This window comes from Loa loa (assembly GCF_000183805.2).
Source record: "Loa loa unplaced genomic scaffold supercont3.97, whole genome shotgun sequence".
NCBI lineage: Eukaryota > Metazoa > Nematoda > Chromadorea > Rhabditida > Onchocercidae > Loa > Loa loa.
The window spans coordinates 141,377-154,563 of record NW_018108277.1 but is presented as its reverse complement, the minus strand read 5'-3'; the positions used below and the strand labels follow the sequence as shown (position 1 = coordinate 154,563).

Genomic DNA, 13,187 nt, shown 5'->3' with positions numbered 1-13,187 from the left:
TATATACATTCTAGGATTATCGTATTAAGCAAATTTGGGTAAGATATTACAGTAAATGAATCATTATGAGTTTCATCAGTTCTAGATCAAGAATACTGATAAGAATGGGAAGTATTTTTGATGGATCCGGACTGATGATTGTAAAGGAAGATGAGACAGGTGTTCTTTTTAGACAGATCTTTACCATTAATCGAAATGAGCGTAAGTTTTTGACCAAGGTCATAGATTTCCTGCCGTCATTTTCATCGTAATTAATTATCTGTCATGCAGAGGTAATCATTCTACCATACGATTTTCCTCTTCTGTAACATTATTCATTTATTCCTTCATCATTTTACATATAAATAGCACTCTTTTTTTCCCCGAAATAAATTCATAAACGATTCAAAAATACAAAATTTGATGTTTTATTTAAATTTAAATCCCACTGCTGTAACCACTTAGCGAACAGATACATTACAAAGTAATAGTTTTTAATTATATATTTTTTCCTTTTAAATCTTTTTCGTGGATTTTTTTTGGAAATTTCCCGAGAATTTCTAATGTATATTCTTGACAATTTCTTTATAAATATTTGTATCTTTTGTCATATATTATGCCTTACGTGTTTTTATCGTTGTGTTAATTTTTTTTATCACTTTTCAAATAATTTCGTCACTCCTTAGCTATCATTGTTGTCTTTGCTCGTCCTGTGATCAAAAAAAGAAAAAATTCCGGCTCATTCTTGAAACCGTTTATAGTTATTTGTTACAAGGTTGATCTACCATGTGCACATATCAACTTTTAATGCTAATTTTTAGGAAACATAAATTATTTGTTCTAAATTTCAAAAGTTGCTGGAACAAAATTCGAAAAATCCAAGGAAGAAAATGGTTTCTGTAGTCTAAGAGAACTTGAGGATTTCGAAGCTTTGGAATAGTTTACCTGGAATTTTGTTATATTCGAAATTTATCCTTAACTTAGTTTAAAACTTATGAAAACGTTGTAATGCATCACTGTTTGGAAGTATTTCAAATACTATTTTATGTCGATTATTTTAATTAGACTAATACTTCAATGGGTAGGACAAATTTAAAATTCTTAGAAATCGTTTCAGTTCGGTTGCATTGACGTTCTTTTTTTGACAGAATTTTTCAAAGCAAGAAAGAAAACTATCGTTCCTGTAAGGTTTTAAAATTTAAACTATTTGCTTGAAATGCTTCGCTCTTTAATTGGTCAATATTTTTAGATAGTTATTTCATAAAAATAAAGTTCTTATAGGATTAGTAACATAGCTTATTTTCCACCAAGTGAAACGATCAGAACCACTCTGGATGAGTACAAATCATCCACCGGATGAGGGCGCCAGTGGTACCATTTGGCCAAACAAAAAAGAAGATTACCAATTACAAGATTCCATTGGTATCGGTGCAACGGCCACTGTGTACAGGGTTTGTCGATTTTGTTTTTGTTTTTTGGTTTTTTTTCTTCTTTATCATTTGTTGCGCTTAGTAATTCGTAATAAGAGTTACAATATTTGAAGTACTGTCTTTTTATCTCAAGAAAAAGCCAACAGGACGAGGTGTAATTGAGTTAAAATCAAAAGCCTTATGAGATACCTTTCTTTGATTGTGTTGATGAAACGTATTGAAAAATTTCACTTTTAGGCACTATGCATTCCGCGAAACGAGTTATGTGCTATTAAATGCATTAATCTCGAGAAATGTCAAACCTCGGTCGACGAGCTCTTCCATGAAATAAATGTAAACGAAACTTGTTGGGAGAGGAGGGTAACAGGCTACTAAGGTGTAAGGAATTATGCAAGTTTAGGTATTACATGAACAATAAGCTTATCGATTGACACTTCCATGAAATCCATGCCATACCATAGGAATGTATTGGTTGTTCAACATTTGCAACATCATGTTTATTTTTTTCTATTATTAAGGCGATGGCATTATGTATGCATCCTAATGTCGTTATGTATCACACATCGTTTGTTGTTGGCGAAGAATTATGGGTTGTCATGCGTCTTCTCAATTGTGGAAGTATGCTCGATATCCTAAAACGACGTATAAAGGTAGATTGCTTATGAAAACTATTGGCGATTTAGTTTTCAATGAATTTTCAACATGCATGGATAAGGAGACCATTAATGCAATTAGACTGCGACACATTTTAGTTTCGAGAGATTTTTGGTTATTTCTATTTTAGGCAATGGGAAAAGAAGCGGCTTCATCAGGTGTTTTAGATGAAATAACTATTGCCACCGTCTTGAAAGAGGTTTTACGAGGATTGGAATATTTTCACAGCAGTGGACAGATACATCGTGACATCAAGGTAGAAAAGTTTTTGTAAATAAAAATTCAATTGTGGAAGATTTCTTAGAATCAAAAAAGATCGGTTTTGAATCAGTAAATAGTGAAATTGATTCGACAAACAAAATTTTTCTCTTTTCGGTTTTCCCTAATCAGGTGTTATGGACGTTTTCAAGTTTTGCAACCCTCCGCAAAAGAGATTTTCATATTTGTAGGAGATTTATTTATGTGGGACAAACTGATAAAAATGTTTAAGGCTGGCAATATACTAATCGCCGATGACGGTACAGTTCAAATTGCCGATTTCGGCGTTTCTGGATGGCTGGCTGCAAGTCAAGGAGATTTGTCAAGACAGGTTTGTTGAGATTTATATTGGTATTTTATTTTTATTTTTTTTTTTTTGTAGGAATAATGGAATCTTGAGAAATTTGATTCAAATACAACAATTTTATACATTATTGCAGAAAGTTCGGCATACTTTCGTTGGAACACCGTGTTGGATGGCGCCGGAGGTTATGGAGCAGGTTTCAGGGTACGATTTCAAAGCTGATATCTGGAGTTTTGGAATTTTGGCTATTGAATTAGCAACTGGTACAGCTCCTTATCATAAATTCCCACCAATGAAGGTTGGTTTTTTCTTTTCGAGAGATATTTATTTATAATGCCTTTCATACTTTGGTGACGAATGGACTATGGTACTACTGAAAAGATGTATTTATTGTCACTTTGCTGGTTTTTTTTTCCTTTATTGCAAAGGTGATTCAAATTAATTGTTCAATAATTTAAGGTTTTAATGTTAACGCTACAAAATGATTCGCCAACTTTAGACACAAATGCAGAAAGAAAAGATCAATATAAAGCATATGGAAAAAGCTTTCGGCACGTTATAAAGGATTGCTTGCAGGTAGTGAGAATTAATTTTTTGTTTGCTGACTTCATCATTCATTTGTCTATTCAGTCTAGTAAATTGATTACTTGATTCTCCATTTTTCGAAATTGCTGGTAACTTAAGCAAACAACAGTTAAAATAAATATGACTTTTCAAGTTCAGAAAATGTATTACCTCAATAACTTACACGAAATAATGAAAAATGAAGGTAATATGAAATAGTAATTTGCAAAAATTTTTAGAAAGATCCATCAAAGCGACCAACCGCAAGCGAACTTCTCAAGTATTCCTTTTTCAAAAAGGCTAAAGACAAGAAGTATTTGGTGCATGCCTTAATTGAAAATCTGGCATCCATGCCGCTTCCATCTCACCATCAAACTGATACACCAAAAAAGGTATCCATGTTTAGCATCTTAAACGATAAATGCCCTGTATCTGCTAATTTCATGGATGACATTTAACATGATTGGAAAAAATACTTGTTTTTTTGATCTTGAATACTGTTCTGTTATTTTTATCTCTTCTACTTTCATTACATTGTCTTATTCAAGCCACCCTGTAATTTCGAGTTTTAGACAGTCATAATGAATTTCCATTATTCATTCATAGTTCGCTTTCAGGAAGAAGTAGAATGTTTGAAGAAATTAGGTGGGGAAGATGGGTAGGCTCCAATATTCGGGATTTTCATCCCCTTCCATAAATCCTAAAATAGTCTCCAGTACTCTCATTTCTCATCCTCTTCCGTGAGTCTAATCTGAATCCCAATAAATTCGATCAAATGTCAAATAATTTATCAGGACAGAAAAGCGTTACAAAACTGTGGACATGTACGTTTCTCTTGGAAGCTGCATAATTCAGTTTTCATATGCTTTGAAGTGTACTTGCAGGTTGCATCGGGTAAACTAAAGAAGAATTCAGAAGGTAATTGGGAATTCGAACCGGAAGAGACTGAATCAGAAGGAGAAGAGGGTGAAAAAATGAACCTTCCAACGACTTCAGCTGCTGCAACAACTGCTTCAGAAACCATCAATTTGGTACTTCGTTTTTATTGGATTTTCGGAATTTCGTTCACTTTTCGAATACTTTGAATGGAAATTTTTTTTTTTTTTTATTCTCCTGTAGCAGGTAAAAGGGATATGTGAGTAGAAAAGTACTGTGCTGGATGATTTACCACCACCACTACCATCACTACTACTATACTATGTGTCTGAGAAATGAAGATCGGTAAAAAGATTACTGTGATAACGCACATCAGTTGATCGAAACTTTTCAGGATCAATAAAGGTAAGTTGGTTTTCAATTGTAAATAAAGATTTTTCGATTAATCATTCCATTTTTTTCGTTTTATCAACACTTTTATTAAGTGAATAATTTTTTTCGAAATTTAGGTTTTGCGTGTGAGGAATGCACAAAAAGAGCTGAATGATATCAAATTTGATTATACGCCATCAGTGGATACCGTTGAAGGTATAGCACATGAGCTGGTTGCAGCTGAACTAATCGATGGGCATGATCTAGTTGTTGTGGCAGCAAATTTAAAAAAACTTGTGGATGCAGCACTATCGAAAAGTGACAAAAAATCAGTAACCTTTGCTCTAAGTTCGGTACCACCACAGGAAATGCCGGATGAACGTGCTTTAATAGGTTTCGCACAAATATCACTGATTGATTCGAGTAACGCTCAAGTTGATTGAATTATTTGATTATTTCTTGATTCGGAGCAAATCTAGTTCGACTACTAATTGTAGAAATGATTTGTATTTGTCTTTGTAATTCCCTTTCTTCCTTTTTCTACTCTTCTATGACTAGATATTATATGATTCCAAATTTTAACGATCAAATGAATTGCTTTCCTAGTAGTAGTTAAAGTTAGATCTTAATTGTCATAACTTCTTTCATTTTTTTTTCAAATTTGTCAGTTTCAACGGTCGGATGAATATGATTGGGAAATCAAAAACAAATGTATGAAATAATTCGAGGATGATTTTTCAGCTTTGAAAAAGTAGTTAATATAATTATGCGATCTTGAAACTGGCACTGGAAAAGTGAGACTTGGAAATCTTTGTATTTTGCTTAGAGTGGTTTTCCTTATTGTACGTTTCAATTGTTCAGAGATCACTCAGGGATCCAACGATTTTTGAAAGTGATCAAAAATGTCTTTTCGATATGGTTAAAGCAAATGTTAAATTACCTTGCGGATTCACTTCTTAGGGACTTTCATTTTGAATTCTTTTTATATCGGTTCAGCTTTAATCCCAAACATTATCTTCTGTGGTAGTATACCTGTCTTTTACTGGAAGCAAAAATTTTGATTGATCACCGGATTTTAAAATGGGCCAAGATATTTATCGTTGTTATTATGAAATTTATGTTCTCCGAACAGTAGTTTCCTTTTTTTTCCCCCCCAGCATCTAAAAGATTTGCTAGCTTGAACATAAGCCGGAATCACATGTCTTATTATTTGTGTACCATTTCTTCACGAGAAGTATGCTAGCAAGATTGATTAGTGACCAAGTTACTGCTTGATTACTGGCTAATTTACTGCCTACTTTAGAAATGTGCTTTCCCTTTAAATATCAGTGTAAGGTACCTTCTGTAGCAAACTCCTTTAGATTATGGATTTTATTAGTCGTTTCTCTGCTTCATTCAATCATTATCAATTACTGTGTCATGCTAACATCCTAGCGATGTCTAAAATAGCAGCAACTCTGTCTGTCTAATATATTTTAAAATTATGAATGATATCTGCTTGCAGTTACCAGTATCTGCAAGTAAAATCATAATTAGTGAATGTTATTTCAATAACATTCAGTTTATCAAGTTGTCGTGATATTTGGTTTTTTTATGTTTCTACTCCATAATCGCCTTTCAGAGAATGATGTCACAAGTTCAGTTTAATCGTCTTTTTTATTGCATAACGGAAATTGACAATTGGAATTTATGTTTGCAAGATTAACCTCTCCGTTTGATAGCATCAGGAATGTATCCCATTAATATGCTTAAAAATTATATGTCAGTTTTGATGAAAAGCTTTTAAGTATGATTTAAAACAGTATTTCTAATCTTAAGAAAGATGAGCATTAGGAATGGGAAAAATTCCTGATGTGTTACAAAAAAATTGATAGTATAGATTACTACTATATTAAAAAGTAGTAATTACTGTAACTGGAATGCTCCCCGTTTTTATTTCCCTACCATCAGTGACTTCATGTAATGATATATGTTGTTTAAGTAAGATGAAATCACTTAAAGGTAGAGAAATCCTACATATTTGCTCAGTTTTGTTTTAATATGCTCCGCAATGGTTCATTTATTTGTCTTTTATCCCAAAAGATTTCCTTTTTTAACCCATTTTTATAAAATCGTCAGTTAACATTCTGTGGATGCTCCTGCTTTGTTCTTTTTTATATTTGTGATAAACAAAGAAAAACTTGAAACACATCAATATATTATGAATTTTCTTTTCCGCGGCTACTTTAGAAATTGTTGAAATTGTACGCTGGGAAGAGGTTTTAAAAAATTAATTTAAATAAATGGATGAATAGTGGGGCAACTGAAGTGTCATGAAATTTAACACTGGGTCTGAATCGAATACATTACAGAAATCTGAATTTTATTTGAATGTCTAAATGTATTCACTTAAATCCTAATTTTTTGTTTGCCCTGATTTGATTACGCAGTCAAAATTTAATTATTTGAATCTTTTAATTACCTGAATTCTTTAGCTGCCTAAATCCAATTACATGATCCAAATCCACAACCCAGACTCCCTGATTAAACTCAATTGTAAGACTTAAATTCCACCATCCAAATTCAGTCGCAAAAGCCGGCAACCAATTTTCAATCAAGAGGCATTCGGGGTATTTTCTTGGATTGTTGCCAGAAGCAGAAGCTATACCTGTTGTGTTGCCGATCAATAATGCTATTAGTACGCCGGGAGTCCTGTGGCATATCGGGAGTCTGTTAAGACCTCGTAAGTTTGCCATTCAGAGTCAAGTAAATTGCAAGATTTTACAAATTTACAGTTCACAGTAGGAGTGACCAATTAAAACTTATCGATTAGCTTGGCACTATTTCACAACTGTCACATGTTGCGCGTTGCGTGCGGCATAGTGAGGCGTTGCGGTTGCTGTGATACTATACGTTTCGCGATGGATAAATCCATCGTTAGTTGATTGGTTTGTTAGGGTAGTTGTTGGTCGGTTCTTTGCTTACGTGTTTGTTTGGTTGCTCGGTTGGTTGGTTGGTTGTGCTGATAGATTGACGTGGTGGTTGCGCGTCACGTGATAGAGTATTTCTGGCTGTCACGTGAACTTTGAATGGGGAAATAATTTTGGCGAATATTGCTGTACGAGAGATTTCCACTTCCATTACGTTTGTATTACGTGGGTTTTGTTACGTATTCGTGGATAACGAATTGATTGACGCTGGCATACGCAAAAGAGTTAGAAAAAGTGATGCGACATACGAATATTTCAGTTGCTGACAATATGATGGTACTTTTGGGTGAAACATTTTCACCAGACGATTGTTATCATTACACGTCATCAACATCATCATCGTCCTCATCATCATCATCATCGTCATGCTCATCATCGGAGTACGATGGTGATGAATGTGATAGTGACCTTTCACCTCGAGCGTTGCTAACAATGGCAATTCAAAGACGTCGGGTTATGTACAACAGTAAGGAACGTGACCTGAGGCGAGAATTGCTGCATACAAGCTTCATCCAGTCGTTGTGCAAACATCTTGGGGAACGTCGTGCTAAACGGCATCAACAACGACGTGCCGCCAAACGTCATCGTAGGAGGAGCAGTCGGGAGAATCGGAAACGTGAGTACTCGTCGTCGTCATGGTCGGAGTCTGATTTTGGACTAGAATCCCACCCAGGGATCATCATGGATGATTTCTCGGGATGTTTGGATTTGTCTGCTAGTGAGCCAGAAAAAGGAGGTGGAGGTGGAAACGGTGAAACAGGACAGTTTGATGGTTATAACGACAATTTATACAGTTTATTGCAACAAGATAACTGTGTTCAGTTGCCTTCGTCGAATGTTATGGAAGCTGATAATATATTGATTGAACCGCCACCACCGCCGCCGGTTTGTTTCAAGAAATCACGCTTTAGCCAGCCAGATGCGGATCCGTTTGGTTTAGATGCATTATTCGATGAATTATACGGCAAAACGATGGTTGCATCAGGTTGGTGCCGTCTTTTTCTCTTCGTTTTTTTGGTTATATGGCTTTGTTGAAATTTCTAAATTCAGAAGCCTTATACGTCATAGTTTTTTCGGAATTGTGAAATCTCGAAGCTCGGGAGAAATTTGTGTGGTGGATGATGGCACATGTTAGATGAGCTATGTGAAATGGTATTGGGGTTTGTTTGGTTTGTGATATTGTTTCAGTTTCCAAATGTTTTGCGTTGAAAAATAAAAAAACCACACCTTTCGATGTGCGATGTAAACGCGATCGAAGTGGCCCAGGCCCAGCATTCTGTTCCAGGATACTGTATCTTCTGTTAACAGTAACATTGATTTTACATCAGAGTTTCTCCAAAGCTCTTGTTTTCCTGTCAAGTAATGCTTTACCTTTGAATATATTTCGGAGCTTTTTAGATAGGACAATAAATTAGTGGAAATTCGCTTTATGCCAATGTAACCCTTTGCAAGCTATTTTATACGAGTGGATTTGTTTTTCAGGATATACAGATAGAGATCAGGAAACAAGAAATGTTACGCATGAAACAGCTATTGCAGTTGGATATTCATAATCTCATGGAAGAATGATATAGGAGTTGGTCGAATTTGTCGACATTCATTTCCCCGACGTTGTGGAATTGGAAAAAGGTTTAAAGATGCAAACCTCAGTGATCTCAAAGTGTGTACATATTTTGCTCAACTTGTTGTTTTATTTTTAGGATTCATTGTCGTAAGTTAAAAGACGCAAGGTGTGCCGATTTCTGCAGTTATGGAGCAAACTGAGTCTGAGATCGGTCAGGAGAGTTTTGAAGTTGGCTTCCATTGCTAAGACCTTGTTGTCCGGGTTTCTCTCTACTTAATTTGATTATTGCTTTTTTTTTCTTTAGTTTCTGTGTTCATTGTATTGCTTGATGATTATTTTATTGCTCATATAAAATTTTGCATAATGGACGGTTACACGTTAAATGTGCTGAAGACATTTAGGCTGTTGGAAGAGACGATCTGTCGCCAGTGGTACAGAAGCCAAAAATCAATGTCAGGGGAAGCTAGTGCCAGTTATGTGGGTTGGTTCTGGTTGTGTGGAAGAGTAGTGAAGCTAGATTCTAAACATTTTTCAGAATGATTAGGGCCAGGAAAATGTTGCTTTTTTGCTGTTTTTCAGTTTGAAGGTTTTATGGAGGATCTCACAAAGAAGTCTTCGGGTTGCAGTGTGTGCTGATGGTGGCAGTGCTGTTACGGCAGGACGTGTTTAATCATAGGAGTATGTTTCGTTCAGTAGTGCTAAGAGATTTACTTTGCAGGATATACGGGAAGAGTCTAATTCGTTGGGTTTTATGTGGGTTCACATATCCTTTACTAGTTGTGGTTATTAGTTTAGTGTAAGAGCTTGTGCAACATATTTCGGTGACATGATTGCTAGTTCCCATGGTCTAGAAATTGTGGTGGGAAGTTTGTTGTCTATGTTATCTTGTGCTGTTGTTTCGGAAAAACTGAGGGTGTCGGGCAAGTTTCAAAGGAAGTTTTAGCAAGCGAGATTGTGCAAACTTGTAGGGATTCGGTGTCTGAAGTGCCTAGTGGTTCCTCATGGATTTCGCTCTGGTGTTTTTATCAGTTTCTGATGGATTAGGGACATGAATATATGAATGCAGGGGAAAAGGTGGTTGTGCACATTTTGATGCACTTTATCGTTTGGTTTTTTCAACAATATCCCATCGATGTTTTCATAATTATCTATCTAGCAGCTGCAGTATCTGTCTAACAGTTTCAGGTCATACATAATGAAATAAAGGTGTAGACGGTCCAAATATGTTTATTTGCATCATTTGCATCACAAGGGAGTTGGAGTCAGTGATGTTCTTGTATTCTAAATGTACCAATTCACGCGTAACTGACGATCGTCTTGTGAGAAATGCAATGAACAGCTTTTACTTCAGAAGATACCTTACTTCAGCAACCATGAGCAGGGAGTACGGCAATTATTTATGTGGACACTGGTAGGCGATGTTCTATAACCTCTGGTGGTGGGAACTTGTCCATAGCCACTCAAACCGAAAGCAGTGCTTTTATTGAAGTACAAATTGATTCAAAAAAGTAAACAGCTAGTATATACAGCAATTGTTTTAATAGGTTTCGAAAAACATGGGAACACCAATGATAAAGACAACAACAACTCAAGCTAAGGCATACATTTCTGATATTGCAGCAGTAATTTTGAATCTTCTAATTGTTGTTGATCCATAACTACAAGATACACATTCAGTTGGTGGAAGCGATCATTTGCTTAAGCCTTCTACTTAATAAATAATTGGGCATGCTACAGTTCGAGTTCATCGTGGAGTTAAGAATGTTCAAATCAAATGCGAGGCAGCTATCACGTTGGAAAAAATCGGAAATCTTGTTACAGCTAAGCTTTAAACTTATGCAAATATTTGTGAATGGAAAACGTGGTGAGGGGATAGCGGTATGCCGTAGCAGTAGAGGCTCTCTATTTTGGAATATGGGGAACGATAATTTTTAGATATATAGAACAGAAATTGGCAGTTAACATTTAGATTTCCGGTAAGCAATAAAGTGATGCTCTGAAATTAACCGGATTAATAATAGACTTAAATCATTTGCTAATGCCGATGATCTGTAGTGTAACACCAAGCACTAATGCAAATTTCAAGAACGGTTACAAATTGTTTGCGCTTTTCAATAACAAACGCGAAAGATTTGCCTTCGAGATCTTGACGTTGTGCAGCAGTAACAACTTTACATAGGTTCGCCATAACTATTACCATGTATTTGGTTTCCAGTTTTCGGTCTTTAACGAGTTGGAAAACTTGCTCTTCGATCGAATATTGACAACTATGAAGTAATTCTGCCTCCGTTATAATCGTTTCGGATTCAGCTTCCTTCTCTTCATATTGTGTGACACTCACAGACTGAAAGGATGCAGTTTTAGATTTTCGTATCTTTACTACTGACTGTTAAATTTAATATTCAAAATTGATTGTCGTAATAGAAAATCCAATTCTTGTCTGACATAATCATTGGTTGATGAGTCAATGAACTGAATGAATTGATCAAACGATACCGTAAACCTTTTCCAGTTTTCATTTGGGTCAGTAATTATATGACCATTTGCTTAACGTAAATTTTCTTTTCTGCAGATGATTACATCGGAAACGGAGCGACTAGCATGACGAATCAGATGGATTGCATGCTTATTTAACGATAACTGATTACAATATCTGATTGGATACCGGAATTCCCAGCAGGGAGAGAAAAAACCGTTAAGGATTTGGTTGGAAGTACTCAATTTATTTCCGGTATTTTTCTTCTCCAATAACAAATTTTGGGATATAAATAAATGAAAGAGGTAACAGAGAAGGAAAAGCATTGAATCAAGTGGAACAAATGGAAACTATTTGTTTACTATTAACTTTTTTCCTTGTTGAATTATATGATTTCTTCGGATATCTATAAAGATTGTAGCTGCTACTTGAAGAGTTTATATTTGTGGGTATTGTTGCTATATTTTGTGAGGAAGACGGATACCATCGATAATTCTGCGCTTGGCGGAATTCTTGTTGGTGTATAAGCAGGCTTTTTGCTGATCCGATTGATTCTTTGTTCCTCTTCTACTTCAATATCATAATCCCATACGACATTGGGTGGCAGATCTTCCACATTCTAAAGCCTATTAATGTTATGTCACTTTAATCATAAAAATTAATCATAGAAACCTATCATAAGCCATTGCAAATAAATATTTTAAATCGAAGTTGAATTCACTTTTAAAAGAAATCGAGAAAGAAGGAATGGAAATTGTATAAAGGATAATGATGAAATGGTAGCATGGATTCTTTGGTATAATCAAACATTTGGGGATGTGCATCGGGAAAGTATATTAAGGAAAAGAAAATCCCAAAATTGCTGTTTAAGATGAAAAGGAATTGTTTAAGCATGGTAAATGATTATCTTCCGAATAATTTCGCATAAATACTTTCATGTTCGGATCAATCGCATATTTATATATAGCATTAATACTGATTATTGGTATTCAAAATGTCTTAGTTTGTTTAATTCATCAAAAATTCTCAACTAGCCATCGATTAACTGCTTTACATGCACTAATTCATGAGTATTTCGGTATCAGCTGGAGAGCCTTTTATCATCAACATCGTTATTATTACTTTAATCATTGGGTAATTTCTAAAAACGGAGGGATAATCATGAATTATTAATATTCTTACGAATAATGAAATAAGACGTGAGTCAGACGTGGATAAAAAGAAATCACTTACTTCGTTAACATCAATAATTGGTGGGAGTTGTCTGCTTGAGCTTTGTTCATCACCTGGTGTTGCGACAGGTGGAAGGGATTCAAGCAGCGTATGCGTAAGGTATTCACTATTTTGAGCTAAACTAGTGATAAACGGATGAAGGATTAATCGTCTTGCTTGCCATCGTAGCTTTGCATTTTTCTGTAATCAAATTTCTCATAATCATAAATATTGTTCTCTGAGGATGACCAATTAATTTTTATCCGATTAAGAAGAATATTTCTTTATCTGATCAATCACATTTTTTTTTCCAAGAAAGTGCTTTAATGAACCATTTACTTAAATATTTCAATGATAAATTATAACAGCGTCTTCATATGTTATTATTATTATTATTATTATTTTATTATTATCATTATTGTTATTATCATTATTATTATTATCATTATTATTATTATCATTATTATTATTATCATTATTATTATTATCATTATTATTATTATCATTATTATTATTATCATTATTATTA

General features: G+C 34.7%; 4 protein-coding genes across 4 annotated transcripts in view; 3 read left to right on the top strand and 1 right to left on the bottom strand.

Moving 5' to 3' along the window:
* Positions 1 to 1,905: 1,905 nt before the first annotated feature.
* Positions 1,906 to 5,012, top strand: LOAG_02968 (STE/STE20/FRAY protein kinase). The gene is made up of 8 exons (XM_003138505.2): positions 1,906 to 2,059; positions 2,194 to 2,319; positions 2,554 to 2,652; positions 2,762 to 2,923; positions 3,085 to 3,201; positions 3,429 to 3,581; positions 4,074 to 4,220; positions 4,575 to 5,012. Exons 1-8 carry the CDS (start codon positions 1,931 to 1,933, stop codon positions 4,878 to 4,880), a joined length of 1,239 nt encoding a protein of 412 aa, XP_003138553.2. The 5' UTR covers positions 1,906 to 1,930; the 3' UTR covers positions 4,881 to 5,012.
* A 2,328-nt stretch (positions 5,013 to 7,340) lies between these two features.
* On the top strand, positions 7,341 to 9,238 carry LOAG_02967 (hypothetical protein). The gene is made up of 3 exons (XM_020446181.1): positions 7,341 to 8,391; positions 8,595 to 9,035; positions 9,107 to 9,238. Exons 1-2 carry the CDS (start codon positions 7,644 to 7,646, stop codon positions 8,819 to 8,821), a joined length of 975 nt encoding a protein of 324 aa, XP_020303444.1. The 5' UTR covers positions 7,341 to 7,643; the 3' UTR covers positions 8,822 to 9,035; positions 9,107 to 9,238.
* Positions 9,239 to 9,333: 95 nt separating this feature from the next.
* On the top strand, positions 9,334 to 10,182 carry LOAG_02966 (hypothetical protein; the record flags this gene model as incomplete). The annotated part of the gene is made up of 2 exons (XM_003138503.2): positions 9,334 to 9,455; positions 9,550 to 10,182. The coding sequence occupies 2 exons, from the start codon at positions 9,334 to 9,336 to the stop codon at positions 9,638 to 9,640; spliced, it is 213 nt and encodes a 70-aa protein (XP_003138551.1). The 3' UTR covers positions 9,641 to 10,182.
* Positions 10,183 to 11,005: 823 nt separating this feature from the next.
* The window catches only part of LOAG_17584 (STE/STE20/FRAY protein kinase), a gene marked incomplete at both ends in the record, with an annotated part of 7,559 nt that continues 5,377 nt past the window's right edge, over positions 11,006 to 13,187 (bottom strand). The window contains 3 exons of the mRNA XM_020450244.1: positions 11,006 to 11,314; positions 11,931 to 12,065; positions 12,680 to 12,859. Of these exons, the coding sequence (XP_020306110.1) occupies positions 11,006 to 11,314; positions 11,931 to 12,065; positions 12,680 to 12,859 (624 nt within the window). The remainder of the gene's footprint in view (positions 11,315 to 11,930; positions 12,066 to 12,679; positions 12,860 to 13,187) is intronic.